The 24,356-nt window shown below is 44.6% G+C and overlaps 2 protein-coding genes and 2 long non-coding RNA genes across 7 annotated transcripts; 1 reads left to right on the top strand and 3 right to left on the bottom strand.

Moving 5' to 3' along the window:
• Positions 1 to 2,512: 2,512 nt before the first annotated feature.
• LOC146237633 (uncharacterized) lies at positions 2,513 to 4,892 on the bottom strand. 3 transcript variants are annotated; one of them, XR_014740551.1, is made up of 6 exons: positions 4,877 to 4,891; positions 4,471 to 4,574; positions 3,879 to 4,307; positions 3,620 to 3,685; positions 3,468 to 3,530; positions 2,513 to 3,288 (listed from the first exon to the last, which is right to left on the bottom strand). It is a non-coding gene; the product is annotated as an uncharacterized LOC146237633 (long non-coding RNA). The 3 variants fall into 3 exon arrangements; XR_014740552.1 differs by having other exon boundaries at positions 3,879 to 4,219; XR_014740550.1 differs by having other exon boundaries at positions 3,879 to 4,574; positions 4,877 to 4,892.
• A 500-nt stretch (positions 4,893 to 5,392) lies between these two features.
• On the bottom strand, positions 5,393 to 8,191 carry LOC146237632 (uncharacterized). The gene is made up of 4 exons (XR_014740618.1): positions 7,287 to 8,191; positions 7,040 to 7,105; positions 6,888 to 6,950; positions 5,393 to 6,742 (listed from the first exon to the last, which is right to left on the bottom strand). It is a non-coding gene; the product is annotated as an uncharacterized LOC146237632 (long non-coding RNA).
• Positions 8,192 to 8,982: 791 nt separating this feature from the next.
• On the bottom strand, positions 8,983 to 20,172 carry ppp1r12c (protein phosphatase 1, regulatory subunit 12C). Its single transcript, XM_084685867.1, has 20 exons — positions 19,828 to 20,172; positions 19,232 to 19,409; positions 19,014 to 19,144; positions 18,381 to 18,499; positions 16,800 to 16,959; positions 16,435 to 16,579; positions 15,468 to 15,542; positions 15,132 to 15,211; positions 14,255 to 14,367; positions 13,895 to 13,962; positions 13,592 to 13,722; positions 13,251 to 13,338; positions 13,027 to 13,135; positions 12,387 to 12,502; positions 12,133 to 12,188; positions 11,959 to 11,998; positions 11,425 to 11,529; positions 10,898 to 10,951; positions 10,691 to 10,741; positions 8,983 to 10,079 (listed from the first exon to the last, which is right to left on the bottom strand). The coding sequence occupies exons 1-20, from the start codon at positions 20,034 to 20,036 to the stop codon at positions 9,993 to 9,995; spliced, it is 2,115 nt and encodes a 704-aa protein (XP_084541993.1). The 5' UTR covers positions 20,037 to 20,172; the 3' UTR covers positions 8,983 to 9,992.
• A 307-nt stretch (positions 20,173 to 20,479) lies between these two features.
• LOC146237630 (nicotinate-nucleotide pyrophosphorylase [carboxylating]-like) lies at positions 20,480 to 23,699 on the top strand. Of its 2 annotated transcripts, none has more exons than XM_084685419.1 (6): positions 20,480 to 20,678; positions 21,907 to 21,991; positions 22,248 to 22,524; positions 22,679 to 22,989; positions 23,144 to 23,275; positions 23,429 to 23,699. In XM_084685419.1, exons 3-6 carry the CDS (start codon positions 22,272 to 22,274, stop codon positions 23,618 to 23,620), a joined length of 888 nt encoding a protein of 295 aa, XP_084541545.1. In that variant the 5' UTR covers positions 20,480 to 20,678; positions 21,907 to 21,991; positions 22,248 to 22,271; the 3' UTR covers positions 23,621 to 23,699. The 2 variants fall into 2 exon arrangements, with proteins under 2 accessions (XP_084541545.1, XP_084541544.1); XM_084685418.1 differs by lacking the exon at positions 20,480 to 20,678 and adding an exon at positions 21,061 to 21,297.
• The last annotated feature ends 657 nt before the right edge of the window (positions 23,700 to 24,356 follow it).

Raw genomic sequence — 24,356 nt, 5'->3', positions numbered from 1 at the left:
AGCTGTCACCAGCCGGCCATCCCATGGTGCACCCTGTTTCCCAACTCGCTGTGCAGGTCCCATCTTCCCACCTCTGTCATGGTTTGTGCTGCTCGAAGAGATTCATCTTGTCTCCCCCACACACACACATACACTTTCCTTTACACCCCTCAAAAATTGTCTTCCTTCCAGTAAGTACATGTGGAACAGCAACTGTACAATCGACTTTTGTTAGCCTTTTCTTTTATATATATATATATATATATGATTGTGTACTACTAAATAGTCGTGTAATCGTGGCTATAATTCACACTGCTGTTGACATGAATCTGTTTTTATGGTCATTATGTCCTTCTGCCCCACCATCCCTGATGGCAGCCCCTCTCTCTTTTAGCATTCCTTGGTTGTCCTGCTAGCCTGCAGCTGCTGCTGTTGTTTTCAAAGTTAATCCTTTACCGAGACCTGCCTTGTGGATAGTACAGTTGATCAAATTGAAGTCTCTCCATCTCTCTCCCCCCTTAAATGTATTCACCCTCTCCTCCTTCAGGAGGACTGGGGCCAAAGTGAACAAGGGAGTTAGAGGGGAGGGGGGGGTGGAGGGGAACAAAAAAACGACAGTTCACCATGGGGGGGAGACCCCCGTACCCCCTTTGCTGCCTTATACAGAACTAAAAACAAAAAAACGAATACCTGGCTTGTTCTGACTGGAGTAGTTATTAAGCTTGCATGCCTCCAAGCTGTGTGCAGAGTATATCAAGTAGGGCTGGCCGTAAAGTAGTCTCAACCAAGGGCTAACTATTAGTAGTGGTGTCAACTTCGTTAGCCCTCAACGATCGTAAACACCCAAATCTTTAACCTCTGTAGGTTACTTAAACGCTGCTTCCTGTTATAACCCTCCCTGTCTACTTACCAACTAGTCACTTTCTGTAAGGAGTCACCAATGGTAGAATTAGTCATCTGCTGACGATATTTACCTCTGGTTCTCATTTCCTTCACCAAACCATAGTCAGTATTGATTAAACCATGGCACTTATATTTCCCTTAGCCATGAGGCCTTATCGCAGACTTTAAAGTGTTTTTAAAAACAATTAACGCTTTATTTCATTTATTTTTTGTTGCCTTAACGTGCTATAAATCTGTCTGTTGAGGCAGGAAACCCATGCTCCCCCACTCATTCAAATTGTGTTGTGACCCCCAGCCTGCTACAGGAGGTCACATGTCATGGTGTCTCATAGCAGAGAAGGCACAGGCCTGGTGGAGGACACACCGTCCGCTGCTGGAGACATTGATGGTGTTTAGCTACAGTCGAGATCGGGCAAGATTCTGTTGGTGGGAAGGGGGGGGGGGGGGGATCAGACTCAAACCTCGGTGGCCAGCCATCAACCAACTACACCTCTAAAGGAAATGGCTATTTAATGGCGACGCATACAACAAACTAAAAAGCTAAAGGTCAAGTTTGCACAATGTGGAGTGGTCGTTCACCAGAAAAGGCGGGATTTATCATGTTTGTGTGCGAACGGGGAGGGGTTCTGAAACCGTGCGAACGGAACTCACCTGACGAGTGAAACTGTACTGTACCAGACAGAGCAAATGGATGTAAAACTGAGTTTCCCATGTCATGAATGATCTTGATGCTGTTCCATACATTCCTTCACATTGTACAGTTTCTATGAAAAACGCTGGCATGCTGGTGGGGTTGTGTATTTGATCATATGTGATTGCTCTTCTTGGTCAATAAAGATTTTGCTTAACTTGGCCTGAAATGAAAGTAATGTCTGGTGTGGTCTGTTTAGTATCTCTGGCAGAGTGTGAATTATACAATGCAAATCGGGGGGTCAACTTCTTCTCCAGGGCGTAAAGTAATATATACAATCACAGGTAAATACCTTTTGTTACACTACTGTTAATGTAGTCAGCCATGTTCACATCTTCATATAACAAGCAGGTAAAATGGATACATTTCATCTCATAAAAATAATAATAATCTGTTAGTACAGTGATTCCCAACCCTGGTCCTCAGGGAACACCTGCCCTGCATGTTTTAGATGTTTCCCTGCTCCAACACACCTGATTCAAATGAATGGTCATAAGCAGGCTTCTGCAGAGCTGGATAACGACCCATTCATTTGAATCAGGTGTGTTGGAGCAGGGAAACATCTAAAACATGCAGGACAGGTCAGTAGCATCACAAGGGAAATTACACTGTCTTGTAGAAAGTAGTTTTGTAGGAACCCTCTGTGGCTCAGTGGGTAAGCATTTGTACCATCAGGTCTACTATCAGTTAAGTAATATATATGTTATCCACAACTCAAAGGGAGGGAAATAACCACACAACAACTTGAGGCTTTTAACGTGTTTTTTGTGTTTGTTTTGTCTGTTTTATGAGATTCAATTTGGAGCACTTTAAGAGTAATACAGAATTTCACACTGTTTGGTGAAATAATTACTTTAGTGCCTGAAGTTACACTGTTGGGACTTATGGGATTTAGATTGGGACAGACCTTTCAACAAAAGAGGCAGAATAATCCTCTGATGGATTGAATATGAACAATTATTTTATGTATAATTTTTAAAGCATCATCATATCAACTCAGACAAAATTATGACACTTTTACTTTAACAAAGTACATTTTTGAGGGGGCACAGCATTCCCCTTGGAGCCGACCTTGGGTTATATGCACAATAACATGCAACTATTAATTATATTTGACTGGTTAATTTAATTGATAGAGTCTAACATTTTACAAGCATCGTCCTCACAGGTAACCTAAAAACAAACAAACAGGAAAGAGAACTCCAGGAAAAAATCCTTGAGAGGAATCTTGACATTTCGGTTAAATCTACAGCAGTCCATCCATGGTCCGTTAACAGTTAATGGACCGTAGAACGTAGATTTTTTTTAAATCATGCAGCCAAATGTGTCAGAAAAGGTTTTGTGGCAAGGCCAAGTTCAGACTTGTATTTACAGCATATAAAAATAAACGTTTTACAAGCAATGTCACAGAGGGCTTCACATACGCCCATAGAACTGCCCCTCAACCAACCTAAACCCTCAAGGAAGACAAGGAAAAACTCCCGGAAAAAACAATTGAGAACAATTGGAAGAAACCTTGGGAGGAGCAATTCGGTGAGGGATCCCCTCCTCCAGAGATGGTTGGTGACAGAGGAAAGCACAGGTTTGAACTGTCCAGCACAGCTTTCGTCAACCTGTATCTTGATTGCGATGATCAATGTCATTGTGACAAGATGTGCTTAGTCATCATCCTCAAAATATTTTTGCCTCCAGGTCCAGAAACTTGGATTACTTAACTTAAAAAATAAAATAAAATAAAAACCCAGATTACAGAATTAGCCATCCCAAAATATTGATCAGAAGCTGGCCTGAAAAATTGCACCCAAATGTGTGCATCTCATAACAGTGCGACCATCTATCGTAATCAAAGAAAGGAAAGGATTGTAACGTGTCATAGTTAACATTGGTTTCATACCCAGTCCATCTCCTCACATTCCTCATCGTCATGACAGCAGGTTATTCCTCCAGACATATCAGCCTAAATGAACAGAGAAACAGCATTCTACATGATACCATATTGACAGTATATCACTTCCATTGTCTAACCCTTGAAGTCAGGACACATACCCAGTCCATGTCCTCCTCTCCAGACAAAACTAGACCCTGGAACCTGACGCATTGCTGAATAAGGTCCTAGTAGAAAATCAGAGTTCATCGAAAATTAGTTTGAACCCTGTTGATATGCTTGACAGTCATGGATTTAGGTTTCTTTTAGTCATGAACGTTACAACTAACATGTGTGAAGTGAGGACTATCTGACACGGATATGACATAAACCGGTTATTCATGAAAATACATATTAATGAAGGGAATAAGGTATCTTTACCCAATCCATTTGGTTGTGTGTTGCTTGACAAGCCTAGGGAGATCCAAAATTATGATTAGAGAAATGACAGGTGACATTAAATCTTATTTTGAAAACAAAACATTAATTGAAATGACTGTATTCAAATAAAAACAAGAAAGGAATACATGACCAGAGTCAAACTTGGTGGCGTCAATGCCGGAGCTGGTGGGGGCAATCCCGTTGGTAGTGGCATCAATGCCATTGGTACTGGCTGTATGCCATTGAATCTTGGCATGAAGCCATTAGTTTGGTGGCATATTTCAGCCGTTGTATGTTTTTTGTACATGTGTACTGGCTACATACAGCCATTTATCTGCGCCCTTCCGGCCATCACAGAGGGAGAATAGAGACAGAGAGAGAGAGTGCATAGAGTACACCAGAGAGAGCAGACAGTGCAGAGTACAGATACTCAGAGAAGAAGAGATGCAGCACATTGACAGAAAAAGCAAAAGAGGAATGGTTATACACCACAATTAATAATCCTTATAACAATACATCCATCATTTGAATTGAATATCAATAAACATCAATGGTTTTTGCTCCAGAAGCATAGTTGCATTCTGTGGTATACCATTATGCCAATTCAAGTGGATTTTCAACTGTAGCTTCTAGACTTGTGAGAACTTGCAGAAGAAAGAACAGCACTTCTCAGGTATTTTGATGTGACGTAAGAACCTGTAAAATGTAGAGCAGTCATTAGCTCTGGCTTCATTTTGCTCTCACGGTTAAAGAGACAAATGCTTAGGTCCATGTAAAATAATCCTACACACCACTGAAAGGCAACAGTCTTTTGTTGAAAATGAAATGTTTTTAAAAGTGTATTACTTTATCTGCCCATTGTTCCCAAATGAATACCAATTGGCAATTCTAATAATTCTAGTTCAACCAACATCAAAAGGTAAAATACAATGTTTCATTGTAGAAATACAAATCCCCAAAATTCTAATTTCAGAAACATGAAAGGAAATCATACTCACCAGACATCAGGCAACAAAACTGTTGATGTTTGCCAACTGTAGTTTATATACACCCCTTCGACTCACGTCATACCTGGGAAATGGTGACTGTCAAGCTGAAACGAAACTTAACTATACTGGAACATTGTTCTGCTTATGCGGATGTTCATCAAAATAATTTCCTTGTACAAATTATATATATATATATATAAATAATGTATTTTTTAGTAATGATAAATGTCTGATGGTCCATTGACCGTTCAACTTTGCCACTGTATTTTGTAGTAGTAGTAGAAGCAAGAAGGGGGAGGGGGGGGGGGCTAAACCACAACGACCTGGGTTCAAATCCAGCACATAGCAGTGCCAAACACATCCGTGGGCCCAGGTCCCTGTAACCGCAGTGCATTACCGACTGTCCAGATCCCCTCTCCCAACTGTCTGTCCCACCAGGAAACACAGTTGGGAGAGGGGATCTTGACAGTCGGGGAGTGCGCTGCGGCCACAGGAGTCAAAAAAAAAAAAAGTACCCTTTATCAGTTTTATTTACAAGTCAAATTTTATTTGTAAATCCAAGAGCAAAAGATGAGATGTAAGAAGATCCTTCGGCCAGATTTGAACACAAGACCCCTCACACAGCAGCCCGCATCCTCCGAGGTGGCACCACGGGTCCAAAAGGGGCGGAGCAAAATTTGGGAACCATCCGCACTGACTCGTTTTTTAATACAGTCTATGCTTGATAGCGTCAGCAGTAATTAGTTGTTGAGAGGGGTGGTCGATGCTCTGCCTCTGGGCCCGGGTTGGCTGTAGCTATAGGAGATCACTGTGACTGACAGGTGCATTCACGTGTTGCAGTCAGCGTTTGAAGTAGTGCGTTATAGTAAACAGAGTAAACGGGCTGAAAGTATTTTATCAACTTGTTCAATTGCAAGAAGAAATAACGTTTTTTTCCGTTGCAAAAGTTTTTTTTTCCGTTTTTAATAGTAGATACAATAAATGCGCTCAATGCTCCGCTGGTGGGGCGGGGCCCTACCACTTTGAGAAGTAGTGGGGAAAATGTATGCTCGCCACACGTGTGCCGGCGGCTCTGCACATCCTTAACCACTGAGCTATCAGGGATCATAACAATCTTCACTCAACATTTAAATTTAACATGGAACTATCTAGTTGTAACAACCTGCAGAGTTGGGGTGTCAGAAAACCAAAACTACGCAGGGCTCCCCTGTTTGCTCACTGGGTTAATATGCATGCTCTGAAAGCTGATGCTGGAGCCGACCCTGGGTTATATGCACAATAAAATGCAACTATTAATTATATTTGACTGGTTAATCTAATAGATATAGTCTAAACTTTTACAAGCATCGTTCTCATTGGTAACCTACAAACACACAGAAAACAGGAAAGGGAACTCCAGGAAAAAATCCTTGAAAGGAATCTGACATTTAGGTTAAATCTACAGCAGCCCATGGTTCGTAAAAATATAATGGCCGCAGAATGTAGATTTTAAACAATCGTCCGGCCAAATGTGTCAGCAAAAGTTTTGTGGCAAAGCCAGACTTGTATTTACAGGGTATAAATTTAAACTTTTTACAAGCTATGTCACAGGGCTTCACATATTCCCATAGACCCTCAACCCTCAAGGAAGGCGAGGAAAAACTCCCAGAAAAACACTTTTAGAATTGGAAGAAACCTTGGGAGGAGCAATTCGTTGAAGAATCCCCTCCTCCAGAGATGGTTGGTGACAGAGGAAAGCACTGGTTTGAACTGTCCATCACGGCTTTCGTCAACCTGTATCTTGACTCAGATGATCAATGTCATTGTGACAAGATGTGCTTAGTCATCATCATCAAATTATTTTTGCCTCCAGATCCAGAAACTTGGATTGCTTAACTTCAACAAAAAACACCCAGATTACAGAATTAGATTGATCAGAAGCTGGTCTGAAAAATTGTGCATCTCATAACAGTGCGACCATCTATCGCAATCAAAGAAAGGAAAGTATTATAACATGTCATAGTTAACATTGGTTTCATACCCAGTCCATCTCCTCATATTTCTCATCGTCATGACAGCAGGTTATTCCTCCAGACATATCAGCCTAAATGAACAGAGAAACCGCATTCTACATGATAACATATTGAAAGTATATCACTTCCATTGTCTAACCCTTGAAGTCAGGACACATACCCAGTCCATGTCCTCCTCTCCAGACAAAACTAGACCCTGGAACTTGACGCATTGCTGAATAAGGTCCTAGTAGGAAATCAGAGTTCATTGAAAATTAGTTTGAACCCTGTTGATATGCTGGATTTAGGTTTGTTTTAGTCATGAACGTTACAACTAACATGCTTGACTATCTGATACGGATATTAAATAAACCGGTTATGCAATGAGAATACATATTCATGGGAATATGGGCAAAATGTATCTTTACCCAATCCACTTTGAGCAGGTTGTGTGTTGCTTGACAAGCCTAGGGAGATACAAAATTATGATTAGAGAAATGACAGCTGACATGAAATCAGATTCTGGAAAAAAAAAAAAAATATATATATATATATATATATATATATTGAAGTAACTTTATTCAAATTAAAACAAGAACAGGATACATGACCAGAATCAAACTTGGTGGCTATATGCCGCTGGTGGGGTGCGCCGTCGTCTTGCACGCGCGCGCCATCCGGGCGGTTTGACCGCCGTCGCCGGAGGGGGACTTCTGCCATCGTCTGGTGAGGGCCCCCACCGTCTGGGGGGGGGGCCCACGACGTCTTCTGGCGGGCCCCCCCCGCCTGGCGGGCGCTCAACGTCGTCTGGTGGGCGCGAGGTCGCCTGGCGAGCGCGCTGGTGGCATATTTCAGCCTTTGTATGTTTTTTGTACATGTGTACTGGCTACATACAGCCATTTATCTGCGCCCTTCCGGCCATCACAGAGGTAGAATAGAGACAGACAGAGAGAGTGCATAGAGTACACCAGAGAGAGCAGACAGTGCAGAGTACAGACACTCAGAGAAGAAGAGATGCAGCATGTTGACAGAAAAAGCAAAAGATGATGGTTATACACCACAATTAATAATCCTTATAACAATACATCCATTATTTGAATTGAATATCAATAAACATCAATGGTTTTTGCTCCAGAAGCATAGTTGCATTCTGTTGTATACCATTATGCCAATTCAAGTGGATTTTCAACTGTAGCTTCTAGACTTGTGGGAAATTGCAAAAGAGAACAGCCCTTCTCAGGTATTTTGATGTGACGTAAGAAACTGCAAAAGGTAGAGCAGTCATTAGCTCTGGCTTCTTTTTGCTCTCACAGTTAAAGAACCAAATGCTTAAGTTGATGTAAAATAATCCTACACACCACTGAAAGGATGTTGTAAATTAAATGTCTTTAAAAGTGTATTACTTAAAAATATTGTATAATCTGCCATTTGTTCCCAAATTAATACCTATTGTCTCAATGATTGTAGTTCAACTAACCTCAAAAGGTAACATACAAATGTTTCGTTGTACAAATACAAATCCGAATTCAGATTTCAGAAACATGAAAGGAAATCATACTCACCAGAAAAAACAGGCAACAAAACTGTTGATGTTTGCCAGCTGTGGTTTATATACACTCCTTTGACTCACGTCATAACCAGGAAAATGGTGACGGTCAAGCTGAATCGAAACTGTCCTGGAGCATTCTTCTGTTCATGAAAATAATTTCCTTGTACAAATTACATATATAAAAAGTTATGACATACGTCTGATGGTCCATCCACCGTTCAGCTTTGCCACTGTATTTTGTAGTAGCAGTAGAAGCAATGAGGCTGTAATCAACTTTTAGATTAGTGCATACACTGACAAACGTCATGACAGTTGTTACAACCTCATTTTGAGTATGGTTTTTATTTCTACCAGGGATAATTCGACCGGATGGTTTGTCACAAGCCTGTTTCAAACCCAGGGTCTGAGAAGAGGAAGCCCACAGTGGCACAGTTCAGCCAGAGTGTTTAAGGATTCTCTGGTTCAGCTCTACACACCACAGCTGCACTGGGTCAAACTATTAAACCCAACTGTCACAGTTTAGGAAGACCATCAGATCGAGATCGAGAAAAGAAGCATCATCGGAGGTAATAACCTTTAGTTACCATACTGTATTTTATTTTTGACTTTGTGTACTTTTGCCAAAGCAAAATAGAAATATTAATTACAAATATATATAGAAAGGCACATTGTCAAAATACAATTTGGCATGCATTTTACTTTTTAAAAAATTGCAGTAAACATTCAAAAAGACTTGACCCATCTTGCCTGCATCTAGGAACCAACAGGCCTCAGTCACACCATGAGCACCCACCATCTTGGTCCTTGTACAATAGAGACCACCGCAGCATCAGGAGAGGGGCCCATGTACTTAAATATACACATAAATATACATTCACAGGAGAGGGAAATAAACATGCAGTAAAATACAGTTTGGTCCAACTTTACAGTAGTCAGCTCAAGTTGAGTATTGACCCAAACTCATCCTGAGAGAGAGACACACCAATCACTTCCCCTTTTCCCCAAAGAACATGCAATACTAGCTAGACATGAGGGGGGGAAACCATTTTTGTTTTTTTGGCACATTTACAAGACCATTTTTGTTGTTTTGGGTCTAATTCTAGTAAGGTCCCCTCGATTTGTTCATAGAAAATGTCTGACTTTGACATTAGCCCTGTCCAACATTGGTGTCTAGTGGTATATACACAATTATAATTATGTTCTTGTTTCTTTTTTTTTTTTTGCATGGCTTTAAAGCAGAAGCGAAGCACATAAAAAATATTCCAGTAAAATAAGAGCGGTGAGGATCAAACATAGATTAACAGGAACGGCCTACAGTACCCTGTAAATCCATAGGAGGTGCTGTTCAGCTTGGAACACAGTGGATCGACTAACTTGAGGCCAAACCACAGAAATAACCCTGAACATCTCGTCTTTCCAGTTCCTGATTAGTCGATAGACTAATGTGCTGTCGGTCTTTCAAAACCAGAGCAGTGGAAGGGCCTTGTGTTCCCTGGTTTGTGCCTTTTGAGATGGGCTAAAGAAAGAATTTGTTACTTTTTAACACTTTGCTTGGTTTGCGGGTCTTTCGCAAAAGGCGAGCCGCTCATTTGGAGAGTTTGCTGATGACTCGGATAAGGGCAGAATTCTCATCCTTCAGCCTCTGGTTGTCTGCTCGGAGGTCCACCAAAACCTGCCGGGGGGGGGGGGGGGGGGTAGAAACATCATCAAGTAAGGGGCAAGACGGCCTTCGTGAACTTCCTGACAATCATGAACTTCCTGACAATGCCTCGACAGTCCTGAACAGAGGCAGAGCGCATCCTTGACGAGTTCATCTGCCACCCTATGCCCTCCCTGTACCCCTGTGCCCCCACCATCCTTCACCCCCTACACTATCACCCCCCTACCCCTCCCTCTGCTACAGCTGCACCCACTACACTCCCATCAAACTCCATCTCACCCAACTGCAAGCACAAGTCACTTTATTTACATACACATTGTTTGGTTAGCCGTCGATTTTAGTCTCAGTTGTTGACTGAATTATTCAGTATTTGTTAAAAAAATAAATTTGTTATCTTAAGGCCTTACAGGTTAGGACTTATCATAGCGTTAGAAGATTTGTGATGGCTTTAGAAGATTCATGATCGCTTTAATTATGTATGATAGCTTTAGATAGGCTGCTGGGGATTGTCAAGTAGAGCAGGACCCAATAATTCCAACGTACCTGTGTAACTTTGATACAAATGGCAATAAGCCTGAAACTTTAACTTGATAAATGGTCTCCTTTGCAATGTGGCTTTGTACCTTTAATTCATCCTCCAGTTCCAACGCTCTTCTCTGGAGTGTTCTTTTCTCCTGCAGGAAGAAAAACTAGCAATGAAAACCATCGTTTCACACAAGCTTTCCAAGCGTGCTCTACTGACAACAATTTAAATAACACAGTCAATAGCACTAATAAACAGTTGTGAATACAAAGATGAGTCGACAAATCGCTGGCGGTTGGAGACTTACAAATTGTTCCAGTTCTAGCAGAGCCGGTCTGTCAGCACTGCTCTCTTCTTGACTCTGCGGTGGAGACAAACATTCACACGGAGCGTGGTGATGCACGAGCCACACCGCAAGGCTAGCGAGCAGCCGCTCCTCCAAATTTCGAGTACTGTAATTTTCGGACTATAAGGCGCACCGTTATATAAGCCGCAGCAGCTAAATTGAATGATGTGTACATATATAAGCCGCACTGGACTATAAACCGCAGGTGTTTTAATGTTTAATTACCATATGTAATTAGTTGTCGGGAAAGAGATAGCTGCTTGAGGAAGCTCCTATGTATTAACCGTTAGCCGTAAAAATCCATAGATTAGCCGCACCGTTATATAAACAGCAGGGTCGAAGAGTGCGACAAAAGGCGCGGCTTATAATCCGAAAATTACGGTACTAAACCTTTTTTTGTTAAAGATTTCTTTTTTATTGTGGGTCGGCCCCCGCTGTGCAGAAATCAGTAGGTGTGGTGCATTGTGGGATGCGTGGTGGAGGCTGACCTGTCGGAGTTTCTCCAGCTCTACCTTGCTCTGGCTGAGCAGCAGCTCTGTCTCCTGCAGGCGCTCCTTCAGCAGGTTGTTCTTCTCCACCACCTCCGAGTACAGCTGCCAGGGAAGCAGCACAAGAGACGCTTTTAGCTTGGCATCCTCCCCCCCTATGGCATCCTCCCCCCCTATGGCATCCTCCCCCCCTATGGCATCCTCCCCCCCTATGGCATCCTCCCCCCCCTATGGCATCCTCCCCCCCTATGGCGTCCTCCCCCCCTATGGCGTCCTCCCCCCCTATGCCGTCCTCCCCCCCATGCCGTCCTCCCCCCCTATGCCGTCCTCCCCCCTTTGTCGTCCTCCCCCCCTATGCCGTCCTCCCCCCTATGTCGTCCTCCCCCCTTTGTCGTCCTCCCCCCCTATGTCGTCCTCCCCCCTATGTCGTCCTCCCCCCCTATGCCACCCCCCACCCCTCGGACACACTGTTTTAGGCCGTTTCCGTGTGGCTGTATCAACAGGACGTGTCTGTGAATAGAAAGCGCCACTCACCGTCTTGTAGTCGGGTGAAGAATGCCCAGCTTGAGACTCACTGAAAAGGCAGGGCAACAGACGGGGGTTATTGTTGGGGTTGGTTCCCGCCCCCCCCCCCGTCCCCCACACACACACACGCCGGAAACACGTCAATGTCACAAAATGCGTTGCCCAGTTGGAGGGGACACCTACCTCGGAGGGTCCTTGGCGTAAGAATCACCCAGACAGAACTCGTTCTCGTCTTCATTCTGAGCAAACAATTGTGACGTTAAATCTTTGGCGTGGTAACACAAAACCAGCATTTGCAGGTTTTTTGCTCGATTCACAAGATTAACAAAATGATCCAGATTGCAGTCGTTTCTCCCAGTGACGGTATGTGTAAGGTCTGTAAGAAACTGGTGGGACAGAGGCCACATGAGACCATGGGGGGGGGGGGTCGCTCTCACCTCTCCAGGCAGCTGGACGATCCCAGTGGAGCGTCTCTCCTTCCTCCCCCTCCGTCTCTCCCTCACTCCCAGACGAGACTCTCCCTCGGGCTCCTCCAGCCTCACTGGGTCAGTGTCTGGAACACAGACACACAGCACACTGTTCACCATACACTCCTGACCACAGACCTTTGAATATAGGCTACTCACAATATAGATTACTCACAATATAGATTACTCACAATAGACTACTCACAATAGAGACTGCTCACAATAGACTACTCACAATAGAGACTGCTCACAATAGACTACTCACAATATAGATTACTCACAATAGACTACTCACAATAGACTACTCACAATATAGATTACTCACAATATAGATTACTCACAATATAGATTACTCACAATATAGATTACTCACAATATAGATTACTCACAATAGACAACTCACAATAGACAACTCACAATAGAGACTACTCACAATAGAGACTACTCACAATAGACAAAACTAACAGAGTAAAGCACGATTGTTTTTTTGTAATTGCATAAACAGTTGGACATGTGTATTCTTTAAGGGAGGGCTACAGTTGCTTCAGATAGGTATCAAATCAGATATGTGCGGCACGTGTCCATTTCCCCCTGTGGTCTGGGCCCCCACCTCTCTCTGCAGGCGTGATGGTGACAATGGGACTGACAGGCTGGACGGAGCGCGCCGGCTCTACAGGTTTAATCTTCTCTGCCTCCTTCAGGTCAGTGAGGGTCACACCCTGTCATGGAAAACAAGCACGCTTTTTTGTAAGATGAGAAGTGACCCCCCCGGCCAAGACCCAAGATGTGCAGCGCGTTTGATTCATCAAGGGCTGTCGGGTGAGCGCTGTTCACCTGCGTGGAGCGTCGAGACTGTCGCATGAGACGTGAGCGGGCTTTCCTCTGGAACTCGGACTCCTCGTCTCTGACTGGGGCCTGGAACCTGAGGGAACACACATCCACGATACAGACGAATTAGTACCCATCACCAGAACCCCCGGTGGAACGTTCATTCCACTCCAATGGAACCCTCCGCGTTCTTCTCATCTGCAAACACAACTCGGTTTTGCCAGCCTAAGTATCCCTGCACTCACTGCATCCATGAACACTGTCATTTGACAACAGCCGGAACTTCTGAATCTCACCTCTCTGAGGTCCACCTTGGGTGTTTGTGAAGTGGTGTGTGGGGGTCTTACTTGCGCCTGTCAGCGTTGGGGTTGTTGGGGCTCTCTGCCGGGCTGTCCCTCCTCTGGGGAGTGGGCGGGACCCGGGCGGTGCGGCTGGCCAGGTCCTGCTCCTTCTCCTCCACATCCCGCTCCTCCAGAGTCTGGGGGGCAAAACATTTAAAAAAAAAAAATATATATATATATATATATATTATGTCACAGAGACGGTGATTCAAATTACAAAAAAAAGCGGATTCGTTCTTTAGATACCTCAACAGATCAATACGGTTACACAGTACAAAAGAACTACAAATATGGCCGCATGCTTATTACCTTCTCAGCAGGGCTGTAGGCGGGGGTGGGGACACTCTCACTATCAGGACTGGACACAGCGGAACTCTCTGTCACACAAAAAGGTCATACGTCAACACTAAAACTGAGGTCCCTCTGGTTGTGCAATCTACAGAGTGAAGTCTAAACCCAGTCAAAAAGGAAGTCACGCTCAGGAAAACATACCACTGTAAAAATTTGAATCAATATAACTTATGGCCGACATTAGTCTTTAGCCTAGCAGTGTTGTAATGTATGCATTTAGCAGACACTTTTATCCATAGCAACGCATAGGTGGTGGTGGTGGGAGGGGCATCCCATTGATCTAAAAGCTCCACCCACCGAGTAACACAGTTTGTTTACCTGAGCCGCTCTCTCTCTCCTCGTTCAGCTCCAACCCTCCCGACACGCCCCTCTCCTTCGACTGGTCCTGGACATTCATCTTGTCCCTGCTGCTCATCCTGCACACGGAGCTCCTGGACACACAGGCCACACCATGGGGTTAGCCTTGTTAACCTAGCTAATGCTTCACCACGCCACGGGTTAGCCTTGTTAGCCTCGCTAACACTTCAACACGCCATGGGGTTAGCCTTGTTAACCTAGCTAACGCTTCACCACGCCACCGGGTTAGCCTTGTTAGCCTCGCTAACGCTTCACCACACCACGGGGTTAGCCTTGTTAGCCTCGCTAACGCTTCACCACGCCACGGGGTTAGCCTCACTAACGCTTTACCACGCCATATCCTTCTCTAGACTCTCCAGGTAAGGACATTAATCGATACCCATTGATTGGTGTCGGAATTTCCCCCTACAGCAGCCTTTCCTGACCCTGGTATTCAGGAACCCCTTCCCTGTATGTTCTAGATCTGTGGTTCTCAACCCTGGTCCTCCGGGACCCCCTGTCCTGCATGTTTTAGATGTTTCCCTGCTCCAACACACCTGATTCAAATAAATGGGTCGTTATCTAGTTATGCAGAAGCCTGCTAACGACCATTCATTTGAATCAAGTGTGTTGGAGCAGGGAAACATCTAAAACATGCAGGACAGGGGGTCCCGGAGGACCAGGGTTGAGAACCACTGTTCTCGATGTTCCCCTGCTTTAGCACACCTGATTTAAATGAATGGTCGTTATCAGGCTTCCATAGAGCTTACTAACGACCATTCATTTGAACCAGGAGGCCCTGTGTGTGGTTAGGAGACCCCAGTGTTGGAGAGACAGATGGGCTGGGCCTTCAACACACCTCCGCCGTTTGTTCTGGGCGTTGGCAGCGGCTGATCCCGGCTGGTTCAGTCTGTCCACGAAGGACTGTTCGTTACGCCACTGTGGGGGAGAGGGAACACGAGAAGCCACAATGTTTGATATTGTACCGTTCTCAAACAAAAAGAGACAGGTTGTCACGGACGACGTCCGTGGCTAACATGATGTACGCCGCCAAATTTGATTTGCATGAAAGGAAAAAATGGCAACATCGAATGGATGAGTAATTTGCATGTTTAGATTAGGAGGCTTATTTGCATATGACATAGGCACAAATCATCTTTTTTGCACAGTCAAAAGAGTAAGACGTAAATCTCACGTTGGCTTGCTTCAGCGACAGCTCCTTCAGCAGGGTGGCCACGCTCTCGTCAGCGACGTCAAACGGTGTCTGACCCTGGAAGAGTTATTTTTGCAAACAAACTCAAGTTAAGCAAAACGTGACAAAATGAAAGCCCCGCTCGGCTCGTCTATAAACATGGCAGGGTTGTGTGTGTGGCTGTGTGTGTGGCAGTGTGTGGGTGTGTGTGTGTGTATGGCAGTGTGTGGGTGTGTGTAACAGTGTGTGGTGTGACCCGCACTCGAAGTTCAGACACTCGCATTGCTGAGTGACAGTAAGAGCCGAGCGTTCATAACACCAGGGTTTCCACTGTTCATAACACCAGGGTTTCCACTGTTCATAACACCAGGGTTTCCACTGTTCATAACACCAGGGTTTCCACTGTTCATAACACCAGGGTTTCCACTGTTCATAACACCAGGGTTTCCACTGTTCATAACACCAGGGTTTCCACTGTTCATAACACCAGGGTTTCCACTGTTCATAACACCAGGGTTTCCACTGTTCATAACACCAGGGTTTCCACTGTTCATAACACCAGGGTTTCCACTGTTCATAACACCAGGGTTTCCGCCTTGTAAGTTTTTTTTAATTAGCGATATTTGCAGTTTTTCCGACAGTTTTCTCCCTTTCATTCCAATGGCAGTCTCCCATCTCTAGAGAACTTCGTTTTTGGAGGAAAACTCCCCCCCCCCCCCCATCCATCCATCAGCAAATCTCACTTTACCACCTTGACTAACACATTTTCTGCGGGAAACCCTGATCACACACAGGAAGCCCCCCCTCCCCCATATCACCTCCACCCAGAACAGTTCAAAGCGTATCTCCACAGTTGCTGCACTGTCATTCCCCACAACACACAAGGCGTCCTACTACACCCTGTGTGTAGCAGCACACTGATTGAAATGGGGAGTGGCGTGTCCGCCGTGTGTGTGCCTGTGGGTCTCACCCCGTTGCTGCGGGCCTCCATGTCGCACAGGTGTTCGGCCAGGATCTGGCAGGCCTCTCCCTGGCCCCAGTGAGCCGAGGCGTGGAGGGGCGTCCAGCCGTCACAGTCCATGGCCGACACTTCCAGCCCGCACTGGCACAGCAGCCTGAAAACACACCCGCGTGAGGAGCCCCCGAGTTAGGGCTCGACGCCAGGCTGGGACGAACCGACCGGCGTCCAGATGCGTCGGTATCGGCAAACCCGGACGGCTCGTCACAGTTTGCCCCGAGGCCCCCCCCCCCCCCCCCCCCCACATATGACGATGCGAAATGTATCGTACAAGGGAAGAATAAGGAGAAGAAAAAGACAAAAAAACAGTCGCTCACTTGATGGCTTCCAGGTAGCCCTTGGCTGCCGCTACGTGCAGGGGTGTGGCCCCGGTCCGAGGGTGGCGGAGGTCCGAGGGCAGCCCCTCCGTCAGCCAGGCCCGGGCGTCCGTCATGATCTGCTCCTCCTCCACCCGCTTAGCTGCCTCCACATCCACACCTGACCCACAGGAGGACAACATACTCAATACATACATACAGTCCAGTCTTTCCCACAGATTAAAAAGCAATTTGTGGCGCGGGACGGGGGGGTTTATTTAGCAACGCTAGGGCTAAATAACTATTTCGCTAGTCGGCTTCATGAAGCCGAGTAAGTAGAGCTCGTGAGACAGCTCACCAAAAGAACGATGGGGAACCCACTTGTCTAGAAGATTAAGACATGTTCGTAGGTACCTAGCGAAAAGTACCTTACACTTTCCTAGCCCTTTAGCTACGGTACTAATCCGGAAGGCTCGCTGATATTGCATGGCATTGTTGCTAACGTGTGCCGACGTTGTGACTGTGTGTGTGTATTTGAGAGATGCGTGAGTGACAGAGACGGAGGGAGAGCAGGGAAAGGAAATGCAGCTGATTGAATACGCTGTGTGTTTTAAATAAAAATATAATAATAACGAAGCGCAATATTTGGCGCCGCGGCTGGTGTTGATTCTGTGGTGCACCGCCACAAATGAGTCTATGTGTGGGAAACAATGCAGTCATATGTAATGCTCACAGTCTATTTGAATGATTTCTTTTTTGGGGGGGGAATGCATTTGAACATAATAATAATATTCATATTAATGGGACGGCTATAACCAACAGCTTAGAGAAAATGCACCACATCTGTGCACTGGCCTTTGACTTTCTTTTTTAACTCTGCATGGAAGTTAAAACACAGGAAGTGGCAAGGCTATGAAACAAACCTTCGAGCTTGACAAAAGAGGAAACTCCATCTTGCCAGTTTAACAGGCAAAATGTCAAACATGGTGCAATGATGAACATACCCCTGTGTCCCTCTCTGTCTCTCTCTGTCTCTCTCTGTCCGTCTCTCTGTCTCTCTCTGTCTGTCCGTCTCTCTGTCTCTCTCTGTCTGTCCGTCTCTCTGTCTCTCTCTGTCTGTCCGTCTCTCTGTCTCTCTCTGTCTCTGTCCCTGTCCCTGTCTCTGTCCGTGTCCCTGTCCCTGTCTCTGTCCCTGTCCCTGTCCCTGTCCCTCTCCCTGTCCTTCTCCCTGTCCCTCTCCCTGTCCCTCTCTCTGTCTCTCTCTCTCTCTCTCTCTCTCTCTCTCTCTCTCTCTCTCTCTCTCTCTCTCTCTCTCTCTCTCTCTCTCTCTCTCTCTCTCTCTCTCTCTCTCTCTGTCTCTGTCTCTGTCTCTGTCTCTGTCTCTGTCTCTGTCTCTCTCTCTCTCTGTCTCTCTGTCTCTCTGTCTCTGTCTCTCTCTCTGTCTCTCTCTCTCTGTCTCTCTCTCTGTCTCTCTCTCTGTCTCTCTCTCTGTCTCTCTCTCTCTGTCTCTCTCTCTGTCTGTCTCTCTGTCTGTCTCTCTGTCTGTCTCTTGTCTACTGAGCTGTGACACAGGTCCCGCCTGAGCGTCTCCCGTGGTCCCACCTTGTCTCTGTGTGTACGCCTGGAGGAAGGACTCTGTGGCCTCGTCCTCGGCAATGTCCAGGGGGACGTCCCCGTCACAGTTCACGGCACACAGAGAGGCACCCCGCTGCAGGAGAAAACTGCCACACAGACACATGGCAAGGTTGTTACCCGGGCAACGTTTGGTGCGAAACTCTTAACAGCTTTTTCGACAAACTCTACAAAGTCTAGAGTCTACTCAGTGTTTTTTTGGGGGGGGGGTTGTTTGATTGAATCTTATAACACACAATAATGAAGTAAGCTTTTTCTCTTTCTATTGTATCAAGGGCACAGTCGGTTAAAAATCGTCAACAAATGGGGGGGGGGAAAAAACAGCTCAAGCTACTAAGAGAGGAGGAACTAAGTTTCTGGGAAAGAAGGCCTTTGCCACACAATCTGACGCCTGTGTCCATTTCTGCTTCAGCTTAAATGCTATGGTCACGCCAAACAAGGCAACAATAGAACGCATTGTTTGACAGCACAAAATAGCCCGCTGCCCACACAAACTGGCCACACCACTCAATTTGACCAAGTACGCCCTTTGGTTTATGGGTCAGGGCAGTTTCCCAGAGTCCTTGGCCTTATCTAGGATTAAATGGTTAAGTAGGTACATACTCAATGATCTCCAGGTTTCCACAGGTGGCGGCCACATGCAGAGGAGTCCAGCCCTCACTGTCCACCTGGTTGACATTGGCACCATGGGCCAAAAGAAACAACACCACATCCATGCTCCCATCTATGCACGCCTGGAATGGGAAAACAAACTGTTTAGGTATGGCAATGATACAAATCTGATATGCTCGGTGGCACTTAAGAACCATGCAGTCCTTTACCTGGTGAAGGGCTGTGATTCCGTCAGCGTTGGCACAGTTGACAATCTCTGCCTGGTGACGTTCTCCGTTCTTTCCCTCCATCTCACTCGCCTCTCTCAGCATCTCCTTGGCTTCATCTATGTCTCCACTGGCACAAGCAGCCAGGAACTCCGCGGCTATGTCGAACCTCACTCGCCTCCTTTCCATTGAACAATTTAACATGTTTAGTTTTTTTTTAATAGTAACTTAATATATCTCACATGACAACTCATTTGACATAGATTGGACATGGGTAGATTGTTTGCTGCCTATAAAGAAGCGATATGATCATACAGTAGGTCTTAGCTACTTATTACAGTAGCACTATCGGGCCAAATGTGTAGTATCTTGGTGGAAATAAATATGTTCGTGTAGTTCAGCTAGATGGATAAAAAGAGTGTATTTGGCTAAACAGGCTAGATAGCTTCCTAGCCCACGCACAACATTCCTATCTAGCATCCGGTGTAGATACTAGCTAGCCTTACTTAAGCTATCTTAGAAAAACTAACATAAATAACATTTGTATATGTATAATTTTTGTTGGATAATACGTAAATAAAAGTAGCTAGCTACGACACCTTCGTTTGAGTAGGTGACTGGCTTCCCCTGTGGTATTTACATCCCGATAAGGGTCCTTTAGCTTGGCGTTGTCTACGGCCTCCGTCTGGTCAACATCCTCGACATCGCCCCGCCACCTTCGTCTGGGCACAGGCGGTTCTCGGTCCGTCCTCGAGCCAGCCCAGCTCTTCAACTGTTCCCGCCGTTTAACCTTTGCAGTGTCCCCCATTATTATCCAACGAGGACTTTATAAAATAAAATATATATTTGATGGAAAAGACACACCCTCCATGTGTATACTTTCACTTCCTTATATCGAGCAATGGGTGTGAAACTGGGGTCTATTCGAGAGAGTCGCGGGAGCGCAAAGCTGCGCAAAACTGCCTTACGTCATGAACCTAGTTCTTTTTGAGGGGGGGGGGGGGGGGGGGGGGGGGCAAACAGTGCCTCCTAGTGATTAGGCCTATTACATTTCCAATTTAGCATCATTCGAAACACAAAACATAATTTGTCTGTGGACTATCTGCAGAACTATCATCAGACCATTTGAATTGCATTCATCGATTGCTGCTAAACCTGCTAAAATTGCTTGCTGTTAATCAGATCGTATTAATGATACTCGGTCAAATGTTGGTTTAGTGTTATACAGTGAAAATGATAACATAGAGAAAATCAAAAATAAGAAAACGTATTTTGGAAGTTTTACCCCCCTATATCGGGATGACTGAGTTCACAACTTCTTCGGTCAGTGTGTCAACATTGAAGGGTCAAATTCCAATACTGAAGAGCATGTGTAACTGCTAGAGACAATTCAACAAAAGAAGAGGATTTTTTAGTCCATTGCCGAGGACTATATAATATTGTTTGATCAGTAAGTTCAGTAAATAATGTATTCCTATGTGCCGTATTTAATTTAACATATTGTAGTTCCTTGTGTTGGAAATATATCATTTAATTAATTTAAACAAATAAATAGGTTATCACGTATTTGTTCAGGTACAAGCTGTGTTCTTCCTTTTACTTTATAACCTAATTTACAACTTCAAAATGTGTTGCGTCGTAAATGACTTAAAGATCAGTCCACACTACGTCAAACTATTAACTTATTTTGTATCAATTTTTCTTTTTTTTTTTGCACCTGATGATATGCTACCTTAGGCCAATGCTTTAATGTCAAATTAAAGTGATATTTGGAAACGTGGACTCGAGTCATATGACTTGGACTCGAGTCATGTGACTGTTGGTTGCCTTCTATTGTTATTGGACTTCCGACTTCAACATTCGTGACTCGATCTGTGAGAAGCGCTCGACTCTCACAATACTTTTATCATGTCAAGCAGGATTCCAAGAGTCATTGCTTATGGTTTCAAACATTTCACGGTGGAGAACAAAAAAAGAATAGCTGTATGCAAAATATGTGGCAAAAAAATTAACGATGTCATCACAACCACTTCAAATTTTGTGCGGCATCTGAAGTCACATAAAGAGAGGTGAGAAAACCCGTAAAGGAAGCCGTAGGTTACACGTTTGCGGTTCGAGATAGCAAACTATAAACCTGCGAAATTATGTATCCAGTAACCACTGACATAAATATTCCATTGTTGCCTATCTCAAACATTATGCAGAGATGGCTAAACTGGGATTGGGTTGCTCTGGTGACGATGATGCATGCAACTGTTTGCATGCATGGGCCTTCCCTTACAGTTTTCTGAAAGCGTTCGGGTAGGGTTTGCTATGTGCCCTAGTGCAAAGAAGATTAACTTTTGGATACGTTTGACAATTCTAATACCAAGATAGTTTGATATATTATATGTATTATTGAAATTGATTTTGTCTACCCGCAATGTTTTTGGGGCTATCTCGTTGTTTATGAATATTGACCTATGCACTTTTTATAAAGCTCTTTCTTGTCACTTTGGATAAAAGCGTCTGCTAAATGAATACATGCAAATACATGTACACGATAAAAATCTGCAACTTAGATGAGTAGGTCAGATAGGGCCTACATAATTATGTATTTATAATGATTCATGTATCAAACTAGTTTACCTGTCCAGTTTGCCTCGGACAAATGTGGTGACTGACTGTCTATTTTGTAGTTTTACTGAATACCAGAACACAACATCCATCCCCAGTGACCATCGGGAACCTGGCACATTCCAGCTAGAGCATCAACAGATCAAAGTAAACCATCCAAAACACCAAAAGACACTATTACCTTTGTATAACCGCTCATTTCTTTGTTGAGACTTACGTAGAAAGGGGTTATTTTTCTGTTTATACCAATGGCAATAAACTTGAGTAGTCTATTATGCCATCGCTCTCACACAAACGTAAGAGAAGGTCTACAGGGAACTATGTAGCTTAAATAAGTAAATTTATCACGTAAACTGTAATCATATATAAATACCAAATCTAATGTCATTCTTCTTTTTAATAGGACGACCCATATTCACCTATCAGTATGAGCCAGCCACAACTCGACCTATCACACTCAATCCCGCCCCACTTGATTACTCGCCTGGTACGTGACTGGCTGGCAGAGGACACGCCCAACTTCGACCCTGCAGGGGTGTGTGTGGGGTCACAGGATGTTGAGGCTCGGTTGTTTTGTAAATCACCCTGTAGTATTTTGGCGGGAATCCCCTTCTTCACTGCGGTGTTTACCGAGCTTGGCTGCACTGTGGAATGGATGTACCAAGAGGGGGCAGACCTGGGTATGATTCTGTGAAATTCGATCCGAGACTAAAATAACTTGCAGTAATCCTATTCAAAAAGTGTTTTTTGTTATCATATTAGTTGTTGAAAACATGACTGAAATCGCCCCATTTGAATTCAGCTCTTTTATAATTGAGCAATCTAATTCACCAGGTCCAGGGGCTGTAACCCCAACTGCCGTAGTGAGAGGCCCAGCCAGGTGTGTCCTCCTGGGGGAGAGGCCAGCCCTCAACTGCCTGGCCCGAGCTTCTGGGATTGCCACTCGCTGCACCAAGCTGCAGTACATCACCTCAAAAGCTGGCTGGCAAGGGCAGGTGGCGGGCACACGAAAGACAACCCCTGGCTTCCGATTGGTGGAGAAGTATGCCATGCTGGTGGGCGGAGTGTCCATGCACAGACAGGATCTGAGTGGGATGGTGATGCTGAAGGATAACCATGTTTGGGCGTCAGGAAGTATCACACAGGTAAAGCCTCTCTTAGGGTGTGCAGGACACTCACATACTGTACCCTGGTCGGGAACCACACAATAGGATGTAAAGGTGTTCGATCGGACACTCAAATGTATAATATATTCAGTTACACGTGTACCATCCCTAACCCCCCCCCCCCCCCCTCCAGGCGGTTAGGGATGCCCGTGCTGTGTGTGGCTTCAGCAGTAAGATCGAGGTGGAGTGTGGTTCCAGGGAGGAGGGCAGCGAGGCAGCAGCAGCAGGAGCAGACATAGTAATGCTGGATAACTTCAAGCCTGAGGTGAGACTGTCTGGGATTGATGGTAAAAGTAGTCGGTCAGATAGTAAAAGTGGTCGGTCAGACCTGGGTCAATTCATATTTGAAAAGTTCTGTTACATTCTTTTGATTGGAGTCTTTGGTTAGATTCCATTTTCTGGTCCCTCCTTCGCACAGGAACTGTGTGTTGCAGCCCGGCTTCTGAAGGAGAAGTTCCCCTTTCTGCTGATTGAGGCCAGTGGAGGGGTAACACCTAGTTCCCTCCCTGAATACCTCTCCCCTCATGTGGACATCATCTCCCTGGGTTGCATAACGCAGGGTTGCCCTATTGTTGACTTCTCTCTCAAGGTTCAAAAACCTGTTTTTTAACCTTTTATGGGGAACTTAAATCTTAAATTTAGTAAAGAAGAATCCAGCTAAAATAAATTGCAGTTGCAATACTCCATTCCATTTTTTGTTAAGTGATTTTGTTATTCTATTTGTTTGAGGATATAAACCTGGAATAACTAGACACAGTGTAAAATATTTGATTAATTGAACTGTAACACACAAACAAATTTAATAAAAGAGAAATGAAACAAGACTGTTTCCTCAGAGCATTGATTGCCAAATTGTACAAAAGTCTTAGGCCCACAACAAAACAACTATTTTCTTAAGTAAGCATTTGACCAACAAAAAAAAACCTGAGAACATTTAGATGAGAACAAGACTTAAGCTTTGTACTGTAAATTTAAATAGGCTATTTACATTGAATTCATTTAGTAGATGATTTTATTCAAAGCAACATAAGAAAAATACATAGTTCTAATAGAATTTAAATGGTCAGAGCCAAGGGACATTTTACCAGAGGGTGTAAAGGTCTGGGTTTAGCGTCTCATCCTCAATTGATACAGACTTACCATTAATTTAACATCATGTCCATATTTGTATCCAATCTGGTTTAGTATATCAGAATATATTTGTATCATGTAAAAAAAAAAAAGACAAAAAGAGAACTACAGAAACTGAAACGTCAGCCTTAGCAACACCCCAGCAACAGGTTGTGGTTTTAGCACCTGTCACACTCAAACACAAATGCTGATTATGCAGTGACGTTACCACACCA

Source organism: Hypomesus nipponensis, chromosome 21, assembly GCF_054491055.1.
Source record: "Hypomesus nipponensis isolate SF chromosome 21, ASM5449105v1, whole genome shotgun sequence".
NCBI classification, from domain to species: Eukaryota; Metazoa; Chordata; class Actinopteri; order Osmeriformes; family Osmeridae; genus Hypomesus; species Hypomesus nipponensis.
This window is presented reverse-complemented; position numbering and strand designations above follow the sequence as displayed.

What these genes read in the sequence shown, in the direction of transcription:
- ppp1r12c (XM_084685867.1), bottom strand. Translation starts at nt 20,036, where the DNA reads ATGGGGGACACTGCAAAGGTTAAACGGCGGGAACAGTTGAAGAGCTGG. An exon ending in GGCGTACACACAGAGACAAG is followed by an intron (nt 16,960 to 18,380) that starts GTGGGACCACGG and finishes CCTGTGGGTCAG; the next exon opens with GTGTGGATGTGGAGGCAGCT. An exon ending in CATCACGCCTGCAGAGAGAG is followed by an intron (nt 12,503 to 13,026) that starts GTGGGGGCCCAG and finishes TCTGTGTTCCAG; the next exon opens with ACACTGACCCAGTGAGGCTG.
- LOC146237630 (XM_084685418.1), top strand. Translation starts at nt 21,137, where the DNA reads ATGTCAAGCAGGATTCCAAGAGTCATTGCTTATGGTTTCAAACATTTC. An exon ending in TAGAGCATCAACAGATCAAA is followed by an intron (nt 21,992 to 22,247) that starts GTAAACCATCCA and finishes TCTTTTTAATAG; the next exon opens with GACGACCCATATTCACCTAT. An exon ending in CGTCAGGAAGTATCACACAG is followed by an intron (nt 22,990 to 23,143) that starts GTAAAGCCTCTC and finishes CCCCCCCTCCAG; the next exon opens with GCGGTTAGGGATGCCCGTGC.